Source organism: Anser anser, assembly GCF_964211835.1.
Source record: "Anser anser genome assembly, chromosome: 2".
In the NCBI taxonomy this organism is placed as follows: domain Eukaryota; kingdom Metazoa; phylum Chordata; class Aves; order Anseriformes; family Anatidae; genus Anser; species Anser anser.
The window spans coordinates 69,005,289-69,032,813 of NC_139721.1; the positions used below are offsets into that span (position 1 = coordinate 69,005,289).

At 37.6% G+C, this 27,525-nt stretch overlaps 1 protein-coding gene across 7 annotated transcripts in view; it reads left to right on the top strand.

Moving 5' to 3' along the window:
• The window catches only part of PTPN3 (protein tyrosine phosphatase non-receptor type 3), a 168,947-nt gene that overhangs the window by 63,937 nt on the left and 77,485 nt on the right, over nt 1–27,525 (top strand). For 3 of the 7 annotated variants that reach the window (XM_083825199.1, XM_083825201.1, XM_083825202.1), the window contains 6 exons: nt 6,533–6,687; nt 16,499–16,606; nt 16,723–16,780; nt 17,867–17,945; nt 19,383–19,427; nt 20,392–20,444. In XM_083825199.1, coding sequence (XP_083681325.1) covers nt 6,533–6,687; nt 16,499–16,606; nt 16,723–16,780; nt 17,867–17,945; nt 19,383–19,427; nt 20,392–20,444 — 498 coding nt within the window. Of the gene's footprint in view, nt 1–6,532; nt 6,688–16,498; nt 16,607–16,722; nt 16,781–17,866; nt 17,946–19,382; nt 19,428–20,391; nt 20,445–27,408; nt 27,524–27,525 lie in introns of those variants that run through there. The other 4 variants (XM_083825200.1, XM_083825203.1, XM_083825204.1 and 1 more) reach the window with 2 other exon arrangements.

Sequence of the window (27,525 nt, forward strand, 5' to 3'; positions counted from 1 at the left end):
CTTATCTGCGCCAGGTATTTGCAGCTTCTCACAGTGCTTGTATTACCTTCAGGATGGTTTTTGGCTTAGTGGGGTCTTAGGGACATGTCAGTCAAGATAGAGCGCAACGCTGGAATTGAAACTCATGACTCTTTCCTCTCCCACCCACCTCCTCTGGTTCATCTTTGACATTCGTGTACAGTTGTGCTGATTCTGGACTTCAAATTAGCTGGACTCTTTGAAGACTCTGCAATACGAGTTTACCTGAGATACGTTATAGTGGAAAGCTTAAATGATGTGTGGGGAAGATTTGCAAAGCACTTTATAAATCTCAATTTTATGCACTAATTAAGCACTAATGAAGCACTGAACCTCTTGAAGTGGTGCAGGGATTTTTAAAATTTATTCATCTGTAAGTATAAATCCTCTTCTTAGAGGCAATGACTGCTGGTAAGTACCTGATTTCTAGACATAGGAGCAATCCAGTTCGTCTACTTATGAGCGTATAAAATGAAGTTAAGTTCCAGTTTTGAGGAGTTGCCATAGGAAAGAATATTCAAAATTAGTTGTGGTTTGTTTTTTGTTTTAAAATCAAGGCTTTTTTTCCCTTATAACTGTCTATATTGAAACTAAATGCTTTTAAGTGTATTCTAAATAAGCAAATAAAGATACAATCATATATACAGTCTTCCCTGAAGGCTTATTTGTGAATGAACTCTGATATATTGAGTTGAAGGTGTAACTTAAACATTGCTTATTTGCGTTTTCCTTTTTTTTTCTTAATGGATGCATTTTCTGTAAATAATCTCTGCCTGTAAAATCTGTTTTTCGGTAAAACTTAACAGAATGACTGAAACCTTGATCCTGCAATCTTTGGAAGCTTTCTTAGGATGCTCTGCTATAACTGTTTGCTATTTGTGACAGGTAGATAATTTTGCTGTGTTGGAATGCATCACAGATGTTACCCACTACAAGTAAATAGAAGAAAGATGAATCTTTTAATCTTTTATGTTAATTTTAAATTCAATTTGGAGGTGAAAGGCTTCTATTATAGTGATGTTACTGCGTGTCTGAGGAATGATGGTTTGAAAACTTGCAGCTACTGCTTTGGAGATGTAGGTATTAACCTTTATTCTTGTTCTAAGTAAAAAGATGCTGCAGGAACAGGTGGCCTATGCTTCGTATCTCAATTTGGAGGTATTTTCACACCATAAGCTGTAATGCTTCTTCATCTAAAGCTTTTGTATTATATATTTGTTCTGTATTTATAGTTTGATTTTTTTTTTTTAAGGGATGCAAAATTTTACCACCTGATACTTCAGATTTCCAAGATGACTTTCTGTGTATTGTATGATCAATATGTCAGGCACAGTTTGTGGGAAATAACTACAGATAAGGAGTGAGTGCTAACCTGCACACATTGCTCAAAGTGAAGTTTATCTTTTACTTTGGTTGTGACTTTAGCAATGCCCCTTGATTTGTAAGGAAATTTGCAAACACTGTGTTGCAGTTAAACACCTCATGGGATTTTCCTGTGAAACATTAGAGTTGAATTTTATGTTAATGGTGAGACATCGGGTTTCATATTGGCAGTGTAGAAAAGGAGGAGAGTTTTCTCTGCAGAAGGTGAAAACAGAAGCTTGTTTTCATAGGTGTCGAGTTAAACTTCAGTCTTCTATTCAGAAAAGCTGGCTGGATAACCAACCCTCATTAAGATGCATTGATGGCAGATACGGCTCCAAGGTGTGTAAATAGTGCTGAACTACAAGGGAGGAGGAGTCAGAATGTAGATGACAAATACTTCAGGTTTCCAGGGTTGTGTTTTTCTGAGAATTTCTTGGGAAATCATTTTAACCAGCAACTAGGGAAAGCTGATGCATGCTGAAAAGCATTTGTATTGGTTGTCCTAGAGCTACAAATCGATGCAGAGACATCTTGAAGGTGTTACACATGTTTGTAATCCCATTCACTTGATTTCACATCTTTTAAATAAAGTAATAGGTAGCCACAAAGTGTTACTCTTACTGAAAGGGCATACAAGACTTAGCCGTTAAAATATGTGTGTAGTACTACTGTTTTTCCCTTTGCTGTCAGCTGGTATAATGCAAGTGGGTGAGCAGTGCAAGCCCTTCCTAAATGACATTCGCACCTGTAATACCAACATTTTCAGGAGACCAACACGGAACCGTAAATTTTCAGTGATGGATATAAAGAATACTTAGGGTACAGCGGTCTCCTTCTAGAAAAAAAGAGTGCATACTTGCAGGAGTAGAAATATCGCCATTTACCTAATGCAGTGGTGGAAGTGAGTATTTGTTACTTTTGAACCATTCGTAGCTATGCGTGGTGTGAGTCTATGTAGAATGTCCTGCAGTATATGAGCAGAAAAGCTATTCTTGATTTATTTCCTTGGCGACAAACACGTTAATGGTGGTTGCGCTGAAAATTGGGTCGTAAGTTTCTTTACCAACAGTTTCTAAGTGAGTTGTAATGATACGAAAAGCTGGCATGGAAAAGGTCTGTTAAAGAGCCAGTCTTTGATACAGCAGAGAAGGAAAACATATTTTTTTGTTCTGCTCGACTGCTGCTTAGTTCCTGGGGAAGGCATGCATAACTAGACTTGTTCAGAAATGTGTTTAACGCTCTTGGAGCACATTAACCTCTTTCTGTAGCTATGTTTGTCATTCCTGTTTGCCCGATTTGATTAGGGGATAGAATTTCATGTGTTTGTTTAATACCTTAATGTGAAAATAAGGTGTGGGGTCACTCGCTCTCTGGGCCTGTGATCCCGGGGACCCTTTGCCTGTCCCAAAGCAGCTGCAATTGCTGCTTTATGTTTCCAGGTACCGCTTTATATTACACTGGGGTTGATAAGCCAGGCCTTTCAGAATCTAGGTCTATTTTTTTATTCTTTTTAAATACAACTTTTCAAACAGATCCTGGATGAAAGCAGAGTAGCAGAGCAGGTGCTGGTAACTCACGCTCATCTCTCTCCGGTTTTTCTTTAGCACGGGCTCAGATGAAGTTGTGTCATTAATGACTTACAGTGGCACAGTAAGCTCCGGCACGCACGATGACTTAGGCTGGTGCCTGCGGCGCGGTCCCTGTCAAACAGCTCCCTGGGGAATTTTTAGCTCCTGTGCCGAATGACGTTGAAGGACACGTAGCTGGCAAGTAAAGGCCAGCTTTCCGCGCCCTGAGTGCCCAGCTGCTGGCACTTCTCTGGGGCTTGCTTAGGCTGTCTGAGCTCCAGCTAGACTGATGGCTGCGGTGTCCAAACACCCTGCCACTTATCCCGCTCTTGGCGCGGTCTCTGTGCTCGGCTGCTTCTGCCAAGGACGGCCCCGGCTGGAGACGCAGACTGGGGGCTCCGCCTGCGTTACTGACTTCACTTTGCATGAAAGTATTAAAAATAAGTAAAGAAAAATCCCAGGTTTTCATTTGTGAACTCGATTCAAAGCAGGCCGCGCTAGAAACTCTAAATTGCTTGTGCTGAATTTCCAAGTTGCTTTTTCACTTGGGGTATCCAGCATATAACCTAAAGATAGGAAACAAATCTTCCATGAAGCTCTCAATCATAAAGGTGGGAGACTGTTAAGAACTAGCATGAAAAACAACTGTAAGTTCAGTCTTAAAGCGAGCACCTCTCTGATTTGACAACAAATAGTAGTATGTGAGGAAGTGTTACTGTTAGCTCCTGGCTACCTTCCATGGATGCTTGGAGACAGATTAACAGGTTTGTGGCACAGAAAAGAGCAGGTCTGACTCGTTAGAGGAGAGACGTGGAAGTTGTAAGAATGTGTATTGGACGTTCTCTTCGGTCACGCTAAAAATTCCATTTAATTAAAAATCTGTGAAAACCTTCAAAACGGCATTTTATTCTTGTTGCAGACAGCTTTAAGGTGGAATTCCTGTCATCTCTTGTGTGTAGGAGACAGTAATCGACAGAAAAGTGGGCTTGGATTTAGGGAGTATGTTGCAGTGTAAGTGGGGGAAGTTAATTTTGTGTAAAGGTTAAAACACATGGAGAGAAGATGTATGGGGGTTAATTTAGAAGAGGCATAGGAGGCCACAGTCTGAAAAGGAAGCCTAGCCTAACAAATCTACCTGATGTATGGGCTAGGCTATCCAGGTGACTTGCTAGGCTTTCTGCAGAGGCACCTTGATAGGAAGTGCCCTATAATTTTATGTGTTGCTGTGCACAGGCAGCTAAATAAAATTATTTATTTCTTTATTCAGGTAGATTAGGTTTTTTTCTTCCCTGGGTAGCGAGGAAAAAAAAAAAAAAAAGCCAGTGGGGCTGCCGTCCGCTCTGCACCTGGCTCACAGAAAGCTGCTCTTCATCCAGGGGCTGGCCCGCAAGAAACCAGCATTTTCTCCTCTTACCCATTAGTGGGCTAGCAGGTAGGTGTAGTTTCAGGTTGGAAATTAGGAGACATTTGTTAGAAAGAGCAGTCAGGCATTGGAACGGGTTGCCCAGGGAGGTGGTGGTGTCACCGTCCCTGGGGGTGTTCAAGGAAAGGTTGGACGTGGTGCTTAGGGACATGGTTCAGTGGGTGACATTGGTGGTAGGGGGATGGTTGGACCAGGAGATCTTGGAGGTCTTTTCCAACTTGAACGATTCTCTGATTCTGTGTCTCTTTCTGCAAGTGAAATGTTTTTGACCTATGAGTGTGGAAAGGGGAGGAGAGAGTACAGTACAATTTGTGCAGTCACCTGGCTTTTTGGTAAAAGAGGAACACAATAATGAATAAGTAGCTGAAAATGTAGTTGCTAGAAACTTAAAGAATATTAAAATGAAGATTTTATATGCAGTCTTAATATATCCTCACCTTTTTGTATGCCTTTGATAATTAGGTAACTGCGTGTTTTCTTCAGCAACAACCATTCTTGAATAAGACTGGCTATTTTCTGGGTTAAAAAAAAACACAATCTGCATTGAATCATAGTACACTGATATATCGAGAACAATTTCAAAGCAATAGGAGTGTATAGTGTTTTATATGGAAACACTGTTCAGAATTCACCTAAAGATCACCTCCTCCTTTTTTCCCTCTTTAAAGAAAAAGAAACAAACCAAAAGAAATCATGTCTGGGAAAGAGTGAGAGGAAAATATTGTCGAACTGCCAGGAAGAAATGCAGTGTGCTGGCTAAATAAATCAGTCTTGGCAATTTACATACAGTTTAGATTTTAGGAAATAAACAATAGCAAACTATGAATTGGCTGACCCCCAAAAATATGAGTACTCGTTGAATGTCTGACTTGTGAATTTTCAGTGGTTTTTTTTCTGAGAAGGATTTGTTTGAGCTGCTTCTAAGTACAGATTACACATTGTTACACGAAGATGGATCGTTGCATTGTTTTGATGCCTTTGGTAAAATTTCATGCCTTTCACATGTACTTTTCACAGGGATGTGTGAGTAGATATGGTGTTTCAGAATTTTAAGTAATTTTATTCTGACAAGTTCATTTTTTTTAGCTGTTTTAAAGAAAAGTCAGTCAATGTTTTACAGGCAGACGGACAAACAAGGGGAGATTCCAAAATAGTCCTGACATTGGTCCTGTCTAGCTTGGCCAGCTGTCTAGGAAACACATTATGCAAGTCTTTTTGTAGCTAGCCTCTAATAAGTGAGGTATGATTCGGTAATTGGTATGGTAATTAACCTGGAAAACTATCCTCAGCTTCGCTTGCCAACTGGCTTTATATGTTGTGATGTTAATTGGTAAACTGATCTAGTGGAGAGAGGCTTGAAATGTTTACAGGCTTGACTCTATTTAATTCACTGTTTATTTTGGTGAATGTTTGCTTTTTCTTTTCTTTTCCTTTTTTTTTTTCTTTTTACATTTATGAAAAGTATGGTTTTCAGAGTTAGTGTTCTGGAAGATTTTTCCAAGAAAAAAAAAATACAATTTTTGTGGGTTGTTCTTCTTGGTTGTAGATTTCTGGCTTCATGAATTTATGCATGGTAGGCTGTAAAATAGTGACATTTTTATCGTTAATTCTGGCTGCCGTACATATGGTCTGTGTGTGCGTTCCTGTAACAAAATGCTATTTGACAGAATGTGATCTGCATTAAATCAGGAGTTAGAATTTAGAATAGAAAGAATTGTTTTCTTGTAGTAAAACTTATGTGGTAAATATAGAAATATGTAGGAAATTATACAGGGGCGATGAATTTACTAGGTACAGATGGTAGAAAATTTTCTTAACATTGCCTTATCTGTTTTATAGTAGGTGCGTTTTTTTTCTTATTAATTCAAATTAAGGCAACAGTCCATGCCTAACCTAAGTATACTTTGCAGTGGTTACCTGTGATTCGGTTAAGCTTGTTAGATTTGAAGCATGGAAGCCCCTCTATAGTTATGTGTGTTATGGTTTACAAACTGCTAATTTTGTATTTATTTTTATCTTTTTGTATAAGAAGCCTCTGTTAATCTAAGTATTTGGGGTGTAATGAGGCCTTCATGTTGTTGTGGGTTTCTTAGAAAAATATTGGTGAAATGTTAGTGAATTATAAGAACTGTTATTAAATGTATTTTTTGTTTTATAGGTTATTCAGCAATAGTTATGAACTCCCGTTTACGAGCCTTAGGTGGGAGGATAAATAACATACGAGCATCGGAACTACCAAAAGAGAAAACCCGATCAGAGATAACCTGTAACGTTCACTTTTTGGATGGCTCAATACAAAGCTTCAAAGTCAATGTAAGTTTGGAAAACTATATATTTTTTAAATCCATAAGTATTTGTTTGAAAGATGATGAATTGTGGGTCCCTGAGGTATGGGATTTCCATAAGATGTTGAAGGCATATCTTTGTCACTTAAATTGCAGAGTTACTGATTATGAAATAGATTTATGAAGCGATGTTTTAATTTTCTCTGAAGTCAACTGACTGAAGAGTCATAAAATCACATCAAGCAGATTCTATCTGGAAAATGGTCTTCTACATGGTGTAGGAATCACTGAGAAGCAGATAAAATGATCGTGATTGGCTATGAATAAGTAATTTGTATCTAAAGGGGAATCCCTAATTTGGATGTACTACTTCTTTTCTGTCATCAAAGGACTGGTAATGCTAAAAGGAGGCCATGTAAATTAATGTAGTGAGGTCAGTACATGTTTTCTGAAATACAGAGATGATGCAAGTAGCGAAGACAGCATGGTTTAGTAGGACAGGTCAGTCTGTGGCGCTTCAGTGTGTTTTTTTTTTTATCGGTTTACCTTTTAGGGGAGCAGAGCGGGAAAGGGGATGGAGGATGTTGGAAATTTTGGACAGGCTTATATAACTTAATGTAGAGTAGTTCAGTTGGAAGGGACTTAACAAAGATCGTCAAGTCCAACCTCTGAGACAAGTTTGTGCTACAGAATTTTTCAGGAATACCTGTACTGTGAAAACTGCTAATAGAATGCAGTTATACAGATAGGACATTATTCAGTAAATATTTAGTTTTATAACCCTTATTACTGATTAAAGGTGTTATTTCATTTTTAGATGAAAACAAAAGAAATACCTTAACTCTTCCATCAGTTTTTGGTAGAATTATTTGACCATACAGGAAAACTGAATAAACTAAAGTGTAGTGTGAACTTGTGCATGATGCTTCCTTTGTCCATTTTACCCAGTTTGAGAAATAAGGGAGTTCTTATGAGGACATTCTATTGCTGGATTTCTTTAAAGTATGGCATGCATTCCTACAGGAGTCTCAAAGACTCATTTGAGAACTTATTTTCCAAAGTGTTGTTATAATTCACTTTGCAGACTGATTTTATTTCTGAATTTTGTCTGGATGTTTATTGAATAAAAATTAATATGCTAGCCAAACAAATTATTTTCATTTTAATTGTTTGCATTCCAAAACACGCAGAATTAGTCCAATATTTTAGTATATCTTTTATATATATAAGCATATATATTGGTATATATGTGTTATATACACGTAGATTAATATATAAAATGTATATGTAGGTGTACATGCACATTTATATATGTATGTATGTGTGTGTATATATATATAAATGTAATAGGAGGTAGCTAACAGTGGGGAGCAGGATGCTGGGGGGAGGTAGGAATATAAGAGAAGGAGCAGCACACTAATAGGAAATTTTCATTGTTCATTTCCAGCATGCCCTATAAGATTGCCTTGTCTGTTAATTGTGACTAGATCTAGCATAAATTTCTCGTCCCCCAGACCCATGTACGACGACCTTTGAAAAATGAGGAATTAAAACTTTTTGATAAGTAGTGTACTCTTCCCTGTAAGCAAGTGTTTACAGAGCTTTAGATTTAGCTCTTGGCCTGATGAAATCTAGCACCGTGCACCTGAACTTTGTGCTTCTCATTTCACCCTCTAAGCAGTGAATTCTGTACAAAAGATCAAAACTGTTATGAACCTCTGGACCCAGCTAATTCATCTCCCTGCCTCGAGCGTAGCCGCAGGGTGTCCCTGCTGGTTGTCTCCTTGATCCAGGAGTCAGAAGGGCCTCCTTCCCTGCCGCTGTAACGCTGAGCTGCCCTGAGGGCAGCACAGGACCCTTCCTCGCAAAGAAGCGAGGAGCGTGGCTACCTCGCTGTGTTGTGTGTTAGTGCAGGGACAAGGTTTCACGAAGATTAATGTCCTCACAGTACTGAGCTCCCCTACCAGCTCCGAGGGAGGCTGTGCTCATCTGTCAGGCCTGCCCTTCCTGATTACCTGACCTTGAGGCCTGCCTCAGGGCAGGCTTTGCTGCTCTCTGATTGTGTCACAAAGTCCAGCTCTGAAAAGGACTGGAAGCCAGCTGCTGAAAACTCATATTTGAGTTCTGCTTATATTAACAGACAGATTCAGCTTCATGAAGTTTGCATGCATGTTATTTTCACAGCCAACACCATTTGGTTTTATGTCTGTGAGCAAAGCACTTCAGCGTATCAGTGAAAAACAAAGGCTGGGAAATCTTCAGGGCTAGTTTGTGGGCTAGGGGCACCTCATAGTGATTTATGAAAGCTCTGAGTTTGGATGTATGTTACACTTTGACCTAATATTAGACTAATATTCACGTACACATAAGTATGCCTCGTATTTGTAGATGTAAATATGTTTCCACCACAAGTAGTGGAAAGTGAATGGGGAAAAGCAGACTATCCAAGTGTAAAGCCCAAGAAATCTTGGCTTTCTTTCATGCAATAGTCTAAGTGGAATTAAAGACTCCTCCAATTCTAATGACAACAAACTGAAAAATATTGAACGTTGTTTTGTCACGTAGCAGTTATCTGAGCACAGAATTCTTACTCAAGAGGATTACTTTCAAAGTCATAGAAGTATTATAGAGAGGAATAAACATCAAAAAAAAACATTAAGGATAAGAAGTAGCTCAAGAGAAACTTGCTTTGAGTTTAAGCAAATAGGTATTTTGAGGTTGTAATTTCTAATGTCTCGCTGGCACTGAACAAATGCCTAAGACTAATGAATTTTAAGTGAATTTGAATCTATCACCTTTGTATTAAATTTAATAGTCTAAACAGTCAACCTATTCACACATTGAAAATAAGAATTTATGTATTTTGAAATTTTGAACTAGTAGGGAAGTTAATGTCTTGATACTCATGGTACCACCAAATATATAACCTTCTGGAGAACAGGGAGAATAGAGAGCTGACTTTTTCTCTTCATTCTGTAGCAACTGGATGTTTATCGAGCCCCCACAGTTGAATTTCCTCAAACTTTGTTGGTAAACTGCATGGGCTTAGAAAACTTTCCAAATCGTAGCTATAGGTGTCTCTATCATTCTGCTACGTGGGACTTCTCTAAATGGTTGTACCTGTAACAATGCGAACAAAATCCAGCCGTCGTAAAATGGGGCAATGGAAGGAGGAAGATGGTTTTTGCTTGTGGAAATAACCTGAGGGACTTTGATTACTGAAAAACCTCGGGATAGTTGCTTAATTTGATTTCTTTGAGTTTGTTCTAATTAAGCTCTTACGCTAAAGAATGTTGGTAGCTTGGCCAGGTGAAAAGGAAGATTTAATTTCAAGAGAACCATTTTTTTCTTTTATATTTTGGCTTTGGCACAGTAGTGCAATAGCCTTTGTTGTTCATTGTTTTTATTTAAAGGACCTTATACTTGGTAAATGAGAAATTTATATTGATGGTATCACAAAAAGTTAATATAACTTGTGGTATGTACTGTTCTTAGGTCATCTTTATCAAGAAAGTTCACACTGAACTTAGACATACACGTTTTGCTTCTTTGCTTGCATTCCAAATAGAAGTTGTACGTTAATTCTGCCAGGCTGAAATGGCCTGTCTTGTCTTTCCTCCATCATGTGTTCCAGTATTTAGATGGAACATGTCCAAAGTCCACCCAAAGAATAGAAGGTGCATGTAAGCTAAAATTTGGAAATATTTGAGACCAAGGCTTGACTGCGCTTCATACAGAATGTTGTATTTGAATATATTCAAATTTTCTTGAAGCCTTCAAATAAATGTCATGTGTTTGAATTTTGTGATAAGTTTAATTCATTTGTCTCTGAACTTATGACTGTCTTCACATGAGGAAAATGTTATTTGTCATTCTAATACATACAGAATGTGCTCACATACCATGTTTGGGTGTGATAAATAGGTATATATTGAGTAATAATGCAGATCTGTTTGCAACTTTTGGTGTAAACATACAGGAATTTTCCATTATTGCTCTACTTTGACTCATTTACCAGGAATGACTACTTGGGAGCTATGCGTCTCAATTTCCAGCAAACTGAGTTTTGGGAAAGGTTAAAACATAGTGTCAAATAATCTCTGTATTGTATTATCTTTCTGAAACACAGTTGATGCTTATGTTTTTAGTGCCTGTGATTTTTGCTATTAAGCTACTTGGCTTCCTTCTAGAAGTAGGGTTTCCTTCTAGAAATACAATGATTTGGTCGTAATAACTAGAAGTCATATGACTTGAAATTCAAACAGTAAGGATTGGTGTTTTTTCTGTACCATCCCAATCAAGTTCCTCTTTTTAATATTTTGAGAAGGAACACAACTGTTAAAATTATCACCAACAATTACTACTGATATGTTTAAAATAATGAGCAGAGGTTCACTTAAAGGTTCTATTTGGTTGTGGGTGTGAATTAAAATTTTAAACTGCTCGTACTAAACTGCAGCAATACAGACGTGTAGCATCTTCATCACTAAGTTTTCCTACTGGTGGACATTGTTTGATAACACAGGAGAGGTTGGTGGTAATCTGCATCTCTGCATGTGGAAAGAGTTACTGTATGAAATTTCAGGCTAGCAACAAATATTTAGTTTTATGTTGAAGCAGATCAGGCTACTCTATGCCTGGAAAACAATAAGACAGTATGAAACTTGATGACTTTGAGGACAGTAAGAAAGTGATCTGACCTACTGCAGGCTTGTTAGTCTGATCCCTTCAGGGTGCCTGACTTCGTAATAAATGCTGAAGGAAAGTATTTGTGCAGGGGAGATATTTCCAAAGTTAGATCTGGCACAACAAGCATCATATGTGTTCAACAAACAAAATCATTTTTGAGACAAAGAAAATGCAGTGAGTCAATGCTCTGTGGGCTTAGATAACTTATTTTGTGTGACCTTTATAAAGGAAAATACTGAGCTGTAGTGTAGGAAATATAGCAGTGTTATGGGATGGGCAAGGAGTTGGCTCAAGGAGGTGCCAGTAGTTCCTGCTGAGAAGAGAAATGTTAAGCTGTGTAAGGACATTATCAGTGGAGTTACCAACTGGTAATTTCTTTAACATGTTGCTATTAATTTTTTTCAGTAAACCAAAAAAGTAAGGTTTGAGGCCTTATTTAAAAACCAACCCAACAAACAAACAGAAAGAAAATAGGAGTATGATATAGCAGACAGGTTACCATGAAAAATGAGTAATGCAGTCGGAAAAATCAGTGGTATAAAGTAATAGCTTTCCTGAGAAGTATTTAATGTGGGCTGTTTTATTTTTTTGTTTGTTCAAGCTTAGTTTTCAGTTGTAAACAATAGAGGAGGAGAACACTGGTAGTTTGTAGACAGAAATACTTCTGTTGTGGCTGTGAAAAAGGTGAGTGTTCCTGCGCATCAGGCAGGAGCTTTGAGCCAACGTCGAGGAAGTATTAGCAGTGTTAGTCTTGGCATTGGGGCCAGCCGCCATGGAAAGTCATGTGCAGATCCACGAGCAGACAGAAAAGGCAAGTTTCAGCTTGGGCAGGCAGGGAAGGGACGACTAGGATGCTCTGCAGAAGTCGGGACCTGAGAAAAGAACAGGCTGTTCTGTTTATTTTAGCTAAACAAAATCTTGCATGCTCTGAATAAAGGCATCAGGTGAGTAAATAATTTCCAGCAAGAGGAAGGGGCATTGTTAGCAGAAGAGCAAATGAACTAGCAGTGTGTAAAATCAGTGTGGATATTGGAAAAAAGTGTAGCACTTTGTTCAAGCTCTTAGGCATATAGGGACCAAAAGCTGTTAGTAGTGGATGAGTGTTAAAGGCTTAAATCAAGAAAGGATGACCTCAAACAACACTTGAGGAACAGTGGGCATTGTGTCTGTAGTGAGATTGAATTTGCAAAAGCGAAGGAGGTGCTTAATTGTGAGATCGTCATTGCCAGAAAGTGGGGCAAAGCTCTTGCAGAGGAGACAGGGAGGTGTGTTGCACTGTCCTCTGAAGGTGTTGCTTTGTACAGGTTACTGTGTGGAAGGTAACAAACTGAAAAGGATGATTTGCGTATTTACCCTTCCACTCCAAAGAGCTAAGTCTTCATTTACATGATGTTTATGCAGTTCTTAGGACAGCAAATCTTTGATCATACAAGCTGCTAGGCAGTACTTAAAGTTAAAAAATAATGAAGGGGTTCTTTCTCTTGAATTTTTAGTAAGCTACAAGATTTGAAGTAGGCTAATAATTTCCAGCTGTATGTAGGGAATTCATGTTGTGGCACAGGCGGACTGTAACAGGTATAATCTTTAAATATTAATTTTGACCTGTCCAGCATGAGGTGAAATATGTTTCAAAACAGATTTAAATGGACTGAAAAACGTGTAGTTATGAGGTGGTTAATGCAAAACTTTTAACACCAGAATAAGGATTGGTGAATGTCAGAAAGATTAAGTAAATGGAAACTTCTTTCAGAGCAGAAACAAGAAACCATCTCAGGATCTCGTGTTGTTGCAACAGTACTCAAGTGTGAAACATGCATAAGTTTTTACCTCCTTGTAGGAAGGGAAGAGCTTTATGTCTGAACTACTTGCTGTAATGATTCGTAGGGTTAAGAACTTGGTTCTAACACCCGGTTCAGCTGAGTGGTGTTCATGTTGTTTTGTCCTCTGCCCATGGAGGAGAGGAGTAAGATTATTTTATCTTTTAAAGCACTTGAGACTTTGTAGTGTTTGAGTACTATGTGGCTTTGGACTGTCTATTGGAATGGATGTCAAAATTCAGAATCAGTGATGTGACATACTTAGCCTGCCTCACTTTACACCTAGTTCTGAAAATTGTATATGTGCAAAATAGACTGAAGATAATGCAGCATGAGCTGTGTGGGTAACTTTATTTTAGGTATATAGGCTGAAAAATAATTCATCTGTTTCTTAAAACAAAACTAAAGCTGTGTAAATACAGGTTTTGTTCAGGAAAAATAAAAACCTTCAGATGCAGGAATTTTGACAACTGGAAAAGGTTTTAACAATTGGAAATGACTTCTTGTACTTGGCTTAGATTTCGGGAGTGGGTGCTTCATCTAGGCACTGTGGAAGAAAATTTATGCTTTTGATACCAGAGAGCTAGGATTGGAGCTACAGAAAAGCGGTGTTGACGATTGCTTGTGAAAGAAAATGGAGAGGAGGAGGAGGAGGGAATGCTAGGTAGGTAGAGGAAACTACTTCTGGCTGCTGTTAATGCTGAGCAGGTGGGTTTAGGATTCAGAATAGAGAAACAGGGAGCTTACTTGCTTTTAAAGGGAAGCAGTAAGAGTGCTTAGCATTTCATGTGTGGCACAGGAAAAGAGGTATACCACTGTGGTGCAGGTGGGGATAGAGAAGAGGAAGGCATTTGAATCATGTTGACGAACCAGAAGTGTTAAAAATGAGAAAGGAACTAGGAGGTAATGGTGTTGTGAGGAAAGGGAATCAGAAGTGTTCGAGTTTACAGAGCAAATTAGCAGTAGAGTCTGCCCACGGTAGTCTCCTCCTGCCCTGCTTGTAACAAAACCCAAGATTCCCGAACTCTTTTGTTTCAAGTGTATGTGTCATCCCGAGTAATGACTGCTTTTGGTCACAGAATAACCATCAATTTCTCAGTTTGCTCAGTGTCAGAACTGTGCTCCAGAGATGTGAAGTCAGAGTTGTGCAGGTGTCATGTGGTGCCACTCGATAGTTTTTAATGTTCTGCTTGTAAGCAAAAGGGAGAAAAAAAAAAAGGAAAAAAAATCCCAGGTAAATGAATATGGATGAAATGAATATGGAATGAGATGCCACAATTTTTACTCTGGGTTTAAGTCTATGTATGCTATTCCAGAAAAAAAAATGTTTTGATTGCTGCTGTGATTTGAATGTCCCAAGGGATGTTAGAAAGTGGGGAGTCGGGAATGTATAGCTTGGGAAAAGGGAGAGAGGACAGAGCTGCGTTTCATGGCAGCACAAAGTCACTGACTTGGTTTGACTTGCAGTTATTGCAAGACTTGCAGTGTTTGCTGCAGAAGTTAAGCAAGATGGGAGACTGATGGAGGGAAAAAGGTGGTTTCATACATACAACAGCTAAGTGTTGCCTACATTGGTTTCTTCTTATGGGACTTTGCTCCAGAAAATTACGCACAGCTTTTCATAGGAGGCCAGTAGTTGTTTTCCTGATACCTTACCTTTTTTCTGGAGTCTGGTGTAGAAATAGTGAGCATTCAGATCCCAATGGAGCTAGTGAGCTCTGCTCTAGTAGTAAGTGTAAGGTAATATTCAGTACTCCAAAATAAGGTACTAAAGTGTGTCTTGTGATTGAATTTTTGGTGGTCCTTTCCAGTCTTCTAAGTAGGAACAATGTTTTTACGAGATAAGGGGAGAGTATGGTATATGTTCATATTTAAAGCACTCTATTACAGTGCTTTGGTGCCCTGTGTAAAAAGGGGAGAAAAAAGAAGAAGAAAAAAAAAAAGGCCCAAACCAACAAAAAGCAGGTAAATCTGTCTTCTGAGTGAGCAGGGCTTGAGTGTTGTATAATAAACAAGGTCTAAACAAAGAGAAATGAATAAAATATTGTGTTCTTGGCTTAAGTGAACGCTCTTACGCAGTGAATAAGACTGGGGCCATCCACAAAGATGTGGTGTGTAAGTTTGTATGAACGCATAAGCATCAAGTCCTTTGGTTTCTTAAACAAAGTGCTTGTGTCGCAGCCTGAAGAATTTTCCCCTGATGTCATTTTTGTGCATGTGTGCAGCTTATTTCTGATTTTAAGAGTAAGACTCAGAAAATTCAAAAAGAAGATTCAAAAAATTTACATCTATAATCTTTTATAGATTATAGAACAAACTCCTGGATTTTGTTCTGTCCAGCAACTTAGTATATAAAGAACTACACTGAAAATGCATTGCAGCACGGCAAGCTGTGTTACATGTTAACATCTTTAAAACTGAAGCCTTGTTCAGGGGTTTTGTGCTTTGTTCGTTCGGTTTATTTGTTTATTTGTGTTAACAGCATTGATTAGTGGTGTGCTTTGACGTAAGCTGGTTAATCTCTATTCCACACTGCAGTGGTGTGGAGGTATGCTAATTTAATTTCAGGGGAAATATCCTGTGCTTGTGCATCCGGGTGTCCTGTGGCATTCTCTGGTTACACCAGTTCTTCTGGGAATACCCGGCGGGATGGGTGTCCGGGGTGGCATAACGGTAGCAGGGCGAGTGGGAATTCAGGCTAATGAAGTCCAGGATCTCATGGCTGGGATACAGCTTTCTCCTAAGTTTTTTTCCCCCCCCATTCTGGTATATACAAACTTGCCCTTCTTAAAGCTGATGTGGAAACAGAAAAAGCTGCTTTGGTGGTGACATCAGGGCCCGCAGCAGCCCCGTGTGGCTGTAAGCCAGGATTGCAGGGTACAGCCCCAGAGAAAGGGTATTCCTCCTGAGGGCTGATTGAGCAGAGGTGGTCTGCATGAAAGGCAGTCGCAGAACCGACCTCAAGGACCTGAGTTCTTGTCAATTCATATTATGAGATTTCTGGTACCTAACGTATTCTGGAAAGAAAGTCTCTTAAAAAAATAGACTTTTATCAATTGAAGTTCTTACGTTGCTGAGGAACATTGAACCAATGAATTTTTATTCACAAATTGTTTATTTTTTAATAAAACATATTTAAATTAATTGTATATTACAGTATATAAGTGTCACAGTTTAATTTTTAATAAAACTTATAGAAATTATTTAAATTGTATATTACAGTGTGTAAGTGTTGCAAAGTTTATTTTTTTTAATAAAACTTATTTAAATTAATCGTATATTACGGTGTGTAAGTGTTGCAGAGTTTCACTTCTAAACTTTTCTTGTTTTCAGAAACAAGACACTGGTCAGATTTTGTTGGATATGACCTATAACCAGCTGGGTGTGACAGAGAAAGAATATTTTGGTTTACAGCAAAATGAAACGTCGGTAGATTCACCTGTAAGTATAGTAAATAATAAATGTGTGTCTATATATATGTGCATATATATACATACACACATATATATAAAAATAAACACCAATTGTTTGTAAATATTTTTTAATCCATCTAATAGTTTTTCATTTCACAGCGGTGGCTTGAACCAAACAAACCTATTAGGAAACAGTTGAAAGGTAAGATCTATTTTTATATCTCGACTGTAGCTGTGTAGTTCAGCTTTTTTATGTTCTTATGAATGGAATAAATACAGTTGCTGCTAATTAGTGCATCGAGATGGTAGATTTTCTTTTAGAGCAAGTCTTCTCTCTGCCAGTCTTTTCGGCAGAACTTTCTGCATCTCTGACTGCTCTCTGAGTTAAGTCATGACAGATCACTAACTGTGCTGTGTCAGTGTCTACACCTCACTTCTGAGCACTGTTGGACATCATGGCTAGGAAAGCAGTAGTCAGTTTGGTGCCAGTAAATTCATCCCTACATGAAAGATAAGAAAGAGGGATTTTGTTGAGGGATGTGTAGCTAATTTATTGTATCAAGTAGAATAAAAAATAAAAATAATAAATAAATAAATAGTTAATTTTATGCAAAGAAAAAAACACGCCACCAACAAAAAAAATAAGTGCTTCCAAATGCATGCATTTCTTTAGTATGTTTCATTTATAAAGTTTTAGGTAGCACAGAATGCTTACCAAGAGGAAGGAGAGCTTAAGGACAGGCCAGCCAGCATGATAATGCCCAGACAGCAGCCCAGAGGACGTGGAGTAGTAGGACAGTGTCCCAGTTTGTGCTGGAAAACTTGAGCTGTTTTTAAGCTCTCTTCTTTCTGCTGTATTCTGGAGATTGTGTAGAAATTCAAATAAAAACACATGAAGTTAACAGGGTGAACTTCTGCATTTTATATTTCTGTTATTAAGATAGAATTATCCTGGTTGGGACTCTTCATATACATTTGCTGCTTTTTTCTTTTCTAATAGCTATTAGAGCAAAGCAGCAAAGATAGCTAAATAGTGCTTTTTATGTAAAGTAGCATGTACTAAGTACTTTAAACGAAAGCATCATAATACTTAAGAATATTTTCTTTTCATAGTTGGTGTGGGGAATCAGGAAAGACTTCTCTCAAAGTAAACCACAAGAAAAACACAGGAGATTTTTATGTGGTTATTCATATAACTTTTCTATAAATCTAGACGTAAGAACCTTGGGTATATCTTTTTTTTTTTTTTTTAAAGAGAAAATTGATTTGGTCTTCTGAAATATTTTAGGAGGTTTTCCCTGCACCCTTCGTTTTCGCGTAAGGTTTTTTATACCTGATCCTAACACACTTCAGCAAGAACAAACCAGGTAACTTCTGTTTGATGTTTGCTTCTATAAACTAAGTATGTGTAAAGCCTTCCCTTCCACCTCCACTGTCTGGAAAACTACAGTATATTATGTAATATAACCTCGTATAATTCTTTGTATTAAATGTGTTTTGAATTAGCAGCTTCATGTGATGATTGTAATGAATGGTTTCTGCTATAGGCAGCCCGCAATTCCAAAATACAGGCAGAAGTATAAGCCAGTTACAGAGATGTCAGTTGTTTTATTTGCACATTGGATTCCTTTTTGAACTCTTTATTGCTGCATATTGTTTTCCTACTCTTCTGATCCCTTAATTAACCAGATGCAAGGATTAAAAAATGGGGAAGTTCAATGATTAAGCTGTCTGCATGCCTGAAGTCTGTTAATTTTTTTTTTTTGTATTAGCACTGAGTCAGTTCTGAACACACTTGGTAGATTTAATTCCAAGGGTGTGAGAGGGCGTTGTTTATTTTCTTTCAGGAAGAGCAGATAACAGTTCTTGTTTTCTAGTTCACCCATTACTTGTAACATACAAAGATACATAATGGTTCAGTTTATAGCAGACCTTCAACATTTTCTTTTTTAATCTGAGTTTTGGGAGTGATGGGGTACATGAATTATAAGTAATTTTCAATTAATGTGTCAAAAGACTTGAAATACTTGTTTTGTTCAGTGTACAGGATTTAGAATTTAGAATTCACAGGCTCCCACTCATCTGGCATTTTAGTAACATTTTCATTGTTTGTCTAAATTTTAATAGCTAATTTCAGTGCCTTGAGAATATAAATAGTACAGCATTTTAAAAGGTTTTCTTACAGAGAAATGAATTATTGACCTGTTTTGGTATTTGTTAATCATGTAAGCCGTAAGCTGTTCTGTGGTTCTAAACTAAAATTATTCAAAGGCCTGCTCTGGGTGATTCTTCACTCCCAGCACTCCAATACTGCCATCAAGTAATTTTGTCAAACACCCTAATATGAGAAAGACTAAACTGCTCTTGGAGGGTTGTTTAAGAGCTTTTGTCAGCATATGCTGCTTGAGGAATGTCTCATCCTCCCTTGATCATTAAAAATAGTCCCAAGATAGACTATCGCAGATTTATTTTTTTAAAGAAGTTATATCCAAGTTGGCTGCTCCTGTGAGAAAGGGAGACTGGTTCTGTAATTGTTTGTATTTTGCAGTGTTCATTATGACATTAATACTGTGGTCCTTGGGTTGTGGTAACGACTGTCAAAGATCTTTCAAAACCGTTGTGAGAAGAGAGTGGGTGTGTGATGACGTATTTGTAAATGCCGCTAAGCTTTATTAATCTGTTTGTATAATTTGCAAGGAAACCTACCCCCATAATAAAATAAAATTAATACTTGGAACCATTTAAACCATACCTTTTAAATATGAAAATTAAGTCTTTTTCTTTTCCCCAAAAATATTTCCTAGGCACTTATTCTTCTTACAACTGAAGACAGACATTGTGGAAGGAAGGTAATAAGAATCTTCAGCTTTTCCATAATTCTGTTGAAAATCAAAACCAATAAAACAAGCCTTTTTCTGATGATATCTATTGTTGCTATAAAAATGTACATCATGAAATACTGCTTTTAAAAAAATCAGTTGCTTGGAAACACTACAAATTTTTGCATAGCTCAATTATTAAGAACAGTTTAGGAGTCTGTTGTGAATGAGCTGTAGGAGATGGTGTTTCTGCACATACAACGTCTGCTTGAGACACCCTCTTTCTGCAAAACATGGTGTGCTAGACAGTATTGTAAACATGAGGGGCCTGCTGTCTACTGCAGTAACAGGAAGGGAGTAGCAAAGGGCAGTTCATATTACTGTTTCTTACTGTTTCTCATGGTCACGGGGTATCTTTCCTATATAGTGTGAACATATATACCCAGTGGTTCTTTGGGCTGTGATTCCTGTGTGCTTGTAAATTTAAAAAAAAAAAAAACAAAAACAAAACAACAACAACAAAAAAAAAAACGCACAAAAGAGAAGGTCCAGCTTATCAGCAATCCTAAATTGCCTTTAGGATTTCACAGTAGGTGTTGTTTATGGAGTGACTTTTGGATATTATATCAGAGCTTGCCTGGCATTTGGCTTATTTTAGAGTTTGTGTCTAGTTTTAAATATACCAGACTGCAGCTATTAAAATAATGTCTAGAGCCCCGTAAAAATCCCTTCTTTTGTTTCCAGAATACGCATCTAGCAAGAATATGTCCTTTTAGGACTAGATACATCTATTTGCACAAGAAGCTGTTACCCAGCTAGCCTGTAATGTTCAATCTTACTTTGCTTTGACAATCAATCTGTGTAAGAAAAAAATCAGACACCCTTTGAAGATAAACAAGTCCTTACGTACTGAACTTATGAACTGAACTGATTGCAAAGACATTGTTAGTGTTTATACTGTTTGCCTAAATGAAAATATTTTCCCTCTTTCCAGGTTGTCATGCCCCCTTAATTCTGCTGTTGTTCTGGCATCGTATGCAGTACAGTGTAAGTAATGATCTTTCTTTTGTTAATAAATGTATTTGACCAACCACCTTCTCTGCTGTTCTGCAGTGAAAACTAAGGGAAGATTTCTTTCCTTATCTGCTGGTGTGGAATGTCGAAAATGCTACAGGTGATGTTTTGTGGCATTTGTAGAGGACGGGAAAGTTACTAATGACAACCTTCAGATATTATACGTAGAAAAAGTGTACTTATTGTGTCTGTTAAAAAAACACAAATAAACAACAACAATGGTGTTCTTACATTTGTGCGCTTGTAGAATGTGTACTGCTGACAAAAAAAAAAGTGCATTTTCATTGCCATTGGAAACAAAATGAAGCTTAGTGTTTGTTACAGTAACTACAGGAAGGCATTCCAGGGAAATAAGAGATCATCTAGAGAACAGTTAAGGGGAAGGTAAATTGATTACTATGATTAAGAAACTCAAATGTTCTTAGGTAATGTTTTCTCAGGAAATACTGATTTGTTAGATATGTAAAAACTGGCAGTTTGCAATGTGTTAAGGTGACTCTGCTTTCAATAATTTACATCCTTGTCATCTGCCTGCTGCTAGCAAAAAGAAGTTCTAAGGGTAATATTAGAAGAATAAAAATATTTTATTTTTGCATTTAAAAAAAAAAGATTGTGGAGCAAGCATAATAGAACAGTTGTATAATTACTTTGACATTAGCAATGTCCACAGAAATGATTATAGGAAGGCATGAAACTGAAAAATTAAAATTCAGTTTTCAAAGGAGAAAGTGTAGAGTGGCAAGCTGTGGGTCTCTCTGAAAATCCCAAGTGACTGTGAACAATCCACTTTTATGTTCATTGTGTTTTTCATCCTTCTATTAAATGGACCTTTAACCATATTCAAGATTAATAAGAACAGTTGAAACCAGAACATGTTTTCCATGGTAGGCTAGTGTCCTAGTTTTGTTGCAAAAGAGAATGCATACGTACTCCTGTGTCTTTGGAACACAGTAGGGCACTGAAACACTGAAACAGTCAAGGATGCTAAGTGCAGCATTGGCAATGTGGTTGTGCTAAAGCAAGAAGATGAGAAGGTACACTGAAGAGTGCAAATACTTTTGTTCATCCTGAACTTGTGATTGATTTTCAAAATGAGTTATGTCACGGGTAGTGTACCCCAAATGCCAAAGTAATTCCTGTTTCCCTTTGGTTTTATGAGAGCTCCCTTTTCAGTGCTTTTAATAGCTAATGATGCAGTTAGTTTTATGAAAGCAGAATGACAGAAGATCAGTAAAGGTTGTGGAAGCGTACTAGCGTATTTTAATATCTAGTGATACTTTTTAAGGAGAGTTTAAGGTTTTTGGTAGGAGGTATCTGCTTGTTAAAAATCAATTTTCCACAGTTGCCATGGGTGGTTTTACCTGAGCTGTTTCCTGTTAATGCAGCTTCTTGGTGTTTTTCAGGCTGCTGTTTCCTTTAACTTCCATTGTATGCAGAGGGAGAGCTCACAGCTCTTTGATAACTTTATGCTTATTTAAAAAAGGTGGAGCAGTTGTCACTAGGGGGAGGGTTGAAATTGATGTCTTTCACTATGCATGAATGAAGCCTGATGTTTGATATTTCTGCTCTTGTATTTAACTATATTTAACTATAATCTTTACATATGGCAGTTCTGTGGTTAACCTTCACAGGCTTCTTTTGAGTTTTGCAAGCAGATACTTGGTGGTGATGGCTGCTGTGCTGTTAGGATGCTCGTTATCTCGGTTGCTCGTTGAAGGGATGTTTGGGTCTAGTACTACTGTTCTAAAATAAAAGAAAACCCTGTTGTGGTAATCTTTACCTTCATGACACACCCTGTGTTGTTTGATGGTGCTAATTTACAGGGGAATACAAATGTGTGTGAATAGTGTGTCCAGTTAAATAGCATGTGACTCAACTTGATTACCAATTCAGTTCAGACATTTGTAAGTATAAGTTTGTTTCATATGCATTTATGAATATTAAACTATCAGTGAGTTTTGAAATCCTTTTTTAAGGAGAGCTTACTAAGGTGCATTTCAAATAACTTCAAAATTTCTGAGACTGAAGCATGCTCCTCTATTAAAATAACAATTTAATGGGAGATTGTACCCCTTGTTTTCTACCACTGTAAAGTGGGAATGTTGTACAGTCAAATTAAATAATGGACGTGTATCGTGTCACTTTTTATTTTATGTCATGTAGCTGATTTAGCTACACTTACTTTCTGTTCCTGCCTGTAGTAAGTTCCCATTTCCAAGACACTATCTAAATGTGCCTAACTACAAGTATGCAAGAGGTCCCATGGATTTGGTTGAAGTTTTTGCTTGCTTGTATGTTAGTCATTTGCTAGTCTGGGACTTGAATCTAAAACACAGCTGCAAAGCCAACATGAAATGCTATGAATACTTCTAAGCTTTCTTTTTCCTGAACATCAGTTGTTCAGTGATTCATTGTGACTGTCTTTTTTTTCTTTTTCTTTTTCTTCTTTTAAGCAGTATTTGTCTTATCTCCTGTGATATGGTTCCCTTCTCAGCTGTGCTTGGAGGTCTGTAGCACACTGCTCTCTTTCTTCCTGAATTTACTCGGGAAGGGGTTGATGGGTTGCTTGAGATTTAAGTGGACTTCAACCTCTTTGAAGAAAAAGAAGGCAGGCAAGGGTGAGGATTTTGGGAAAGCTGAGCTTAGCATGCAGGTTCCTCAGGAGGTAAGAGATTCTTACAGTTCGGAGAACTCCAGCAAGCGTTGGCTAAAGGTTGAGATCCTGTCAACCTCAGAAGAGGAGGCAGGCCGGAAAATTTAGGGGAACATCAGTTCATGAAAACAACAGAATATCTACAGTGAGAGTTGCACCATGCAGTTTCCCCATCCACTTTCCTCTTGCTTAATTCTTCTAACTTAGCTTCATTTTATCCTCTTCTTTTTTATAGAAAATCCATCAAAACCTTTGGCTTCCTTTGCAGAGACCTTCCTCTTTGCGGCTAGCATTTATCTTTTATTATTATTTTTTGTACCTTTGTGCTTGGTTCTTGCCCTTTTTTTTTTTTTTTTTTAAGGGAAATAGTGTTCTGAAGGACGTTGTGTAAGCTGATGGATTTGTTCAAAGGTCAGTCAAGGTTCCTGCTACTCCAGGGTACCTGTAGCCCTTTCGCTTTGGAACCAAAATCAGATTTGATAAATATAGAGAACTTTGACTTGAATTTCCAGTGTTTGAAGTTATTTACCAGATGTTTGTGTGGCCTATCCATTCTTCTGAAGCCTGCAGCAATGCTGTTTAATCATAGGAGACATTTATCGTGTCCTGCAGTGCTTGTCATCAGCAGTACCAGCGTGTTATCTGTGGTGGTGATGAAACCCCGAATACTAGAATCCTGCTTGGAGAGATGAATTGAAATACCTGCCCGTTTTCTTCCACATGGTTCTCTGTGGTCTAGATTGCTGGTTCAGGGCTTGCTGGCAGCTTTCATACAACAGCAGCTTTCTTGCTGTTCTGGATTGTTCTTCCTTAATTATGCTGTACAGTTGTGATAAGCAATACAGAGGACACTTCAGAAGATAATTGCTTCACGTGTTGTTTGTCTGAGGTTCTTCCACTATGCTGCAAATAATTGTTTGAATCTGTAACACTTTAAAACATTGAAGCACAGTGCTGTAATCTCTGGAGTGGAGAATCCTAGACTGGGATACTGGCTAATACTGTGTGGCTGAAGGAGCTGACTTCTTATAGTGCCTTGTAGACCAGCTGCTATTTCATCTGTATTTTTAAGATAGATGAACCTTTTAATAAGTACTTCTGTGTAACATAATTAAAAAGGGGAATAGAACAGTTACCAAGGATCAAGGTCCATGTGGTGCGTTACTACGCCCACGATAATGAGTTGTAGTGAATTGTGAGGCACAACATGTGACTGATCAGTGGAGTTTTAAGGTGTTATTAGTTCCACAAATCCTCCTAGTGTTTTGGGAGTACTGATAATTATTCCTTTTCATAAGTATTTTATCCTAACCTTTGCCCCTACCCCCAAAGTTTTTCAAGAGAAATACTCCTTGTACTTTGGATATGCTTTGCTCTTCTCAACACTTTCTGATTGTGATTGGATGGTTTCTGAAGTACATTTTTATTTAAGATTTAGAAATAACAACTCACTAGAACTCATTTTCAGCTTTATTCTTACTTCCTGTGTTTTTCAACTTTTTTCTGAGTTTTCAGCATCTGATTCTTTTTTTTTTTTTTTTTTTTAAAAATAAAATGCATTACAATGTGTTTGACTCGTTTTTCTTTCTGGAGTGTTAGTGGGTAACTTTGAGACCACTGTTGTGTATGTATAGTTGCCATTTATTTCTACAAATGTTTCATTACTTTTTTTTAATACCTAATTTCTATTTCCATCTCACCACAAAGTGACCAGTTTCCATAAGTGTATTCAGCAACAATTTACAGTCGTCATCAGCAAAACAAGTTGGTTTTATCCATGTGTTAGCTAGCTCTTCTTGCCCAGTGGGGAATTCATGCTTGCTTACTTAGTGGTTCTCTGAGTGAAGAGTTCATATTCTTATCCTTATTTAGTTACAGGTTGCTTTTGTTGAAACAGTTTTGATTCTCTTAACATCCACTTAAGATTTTTTGGTCATTTTTGTTGTCTTTTTCTGATAACTGTTTTCAACGTGGTATCTTTAACTTCTGCATCTACATGGATTTTTAATCATTTCAATGCTCCTTTTAATTATTATTTTTAATAAGTGTTTCCATTCTTATGTTGGTTCTTCAAAACTGAACTCTGGTATAGTGGATTTTATTCCAGATTCCAGAACCATTTCCATAACTAGTAGTTACTACTTCTCAACAGTAGCTAGCAAAGTCTAAACTGCTTGAACTGTGGAGATGAGGATGCATCTTTTCTTTCTGTACCTCAGTGTCCTCATGAAGACAAATTTGTCATCAGCCTTCAATATTATGTTTCACTCTCGTTTCATCACATTATTGCCATCCTTATATGGAGACCAGTCATGTGGCCCTAACTATATTTTAATCCTGCATTGCAATTTTATTACCTGAGGATTTTTACTCCTTGGTAAAAAGTTAACTAATTTAACTTTTGACTTAAACTTCCTTTCATGCCACTCCTTCAACATCATGAGCAACTGCGTTTCCTATATAACTCATATTCTAAACTTGTCCCATTATTTGGTTATTTTCGGTTCCACTGGGAACTCGATCTGCTTATGTAATTATCCTCTTTTAAAACCAGGCAATTCAGTTCACTTTATTCGTGTAACCTAAAATATTCAACCCTGCAAAAAGTTACAAACTCAGTGCAGAACTACTTGATCATTTTCAGATATACTTCTCAGGTCTTCGGAAAATTGATACTAAACCTATTTTCAGGGACTAGCTTCTATAGGCATTCCTTTGGACTGAAATGTTTGTATTATCTGTGACTGATTCTACATCATGCTTATTAAATGAAGCATTCATACATCAGCTTCTTGTATCCATAGTTATTTGGAGTGCCCATATGCATAAACAGGTTTTGGTGCTATTACTTTGTCCACAAATGTTTTTGTTATTGTTAATAAGGAAACTTTCTGGAATCGGAGACCGACTTGTCTTTTGCACCTGTAAGGATATCAGATAAATGGGGACCATTTTCTATTCCCTATATAAGTTATACAAAGCTAACAGCTTTTATTTTCTACTACTGTGCTTTGTGGGGCTGCCTGACATCTTTGTGTAAATAAAGAACAGGGCCAAACTGAATTCACTGTTTTGGTGCTGGTAGTGTTCAACAACAAATTAACTTCTAAAACCAGAAACAAGCAAATAGTTATCTTGGTCATGGAGCAGAAGGCTTGCATGTCAAAAATAACTTCATAAAAGTAGAACCACAGAAAGATTCAGCTTGGAAGAGGGTTCTTCAAAATCAGACGAGGTTGCTCAGGTTGCCTTTCCAGTTCAGTTTTGACTCTCCAGCGCTCACACTTCTCTTGCCTGTCATCATTTCTGTATCTGAGTCTCACCAAAATGTGTACAACCCCTCTCACCTCCCACCCAGCCACGCTTGAAGTAGCCCTTTTCTTTGATGTTTTCCTGCACAAAAGAAGTCTTTTTGCTGCCACGAGGCAAAAATATATACCTTCGCACATTGTTCTGAGAAAATTCTTTGTAAAAAGTCTGAAAAAAACATGACTTCTTTAGGCTGCACTAGGATACCCGATTCATATCCAGTGTCAACATGTTTGAGCTCAAGACTTATTGTTTATCAAGCATTCATAAATTGATATTGTATCGAGAGCTTACACAAGTGGTACTTCACCAGATCAATGTGGGACTTCACCCAAGGAAAATTATTGCATGGTACTTCACTGTCCTTTTACTGAGAGCTATAGAAGAAATGACTCTTAATTGAATACCAACTTCTAAATGAATGGTTCCATCATGTTACCTTCTTTAAAACTTTTTATATTAAATTATACAACTCTAAAATACAAGAAACTGATATTAAAGTAACTGATTTTTTTAATTCCTCCTTGGTTCAATTTTCTTTAATTTTACCTGGTTATGATGAATTAAAGAGCAATGGATGATTAGAATGGGGAAATGTTTGGAGGAAAAAAAGAAGTTACTTTTATCCTCACTGAATCAGTTTTATCTGCTGCTGCTGGCCTGTGTGATCAGAGCAGAAGCTATATGTCAGGAGAAACTGATCAGAAAGGTCTTTACTAACAACCTCCCACCCCCTGTCTTCTGGAGAAATCCATTAAAGAGCTAGAAACCTTATGGATTTTTCTTCCTACTGAGGTCTTGATATGCCCTAACGTTTTTTTTCCTATCTGGATAACTAAAATCCTGCACAAGAACATTACTGTTCCAAGATGTCTACTAATCAGCATTTATAGTTTCTCTTCAACTGTGACAGTTGGCTGGGGAGCTGGAGAAGCAAGTAGTACTCTGACCTGCTCCCCTTGTTGCCATGACCTCAGATAGCTAGGAGGAAGAGGAAAAAAGACCAGAGCCACATCCATATTGGGAAGATGAGCAAGAAGACCCTACATCATAACCAATGAAGGAACAACAGTTGCCCTCTTTAGAGAAGGT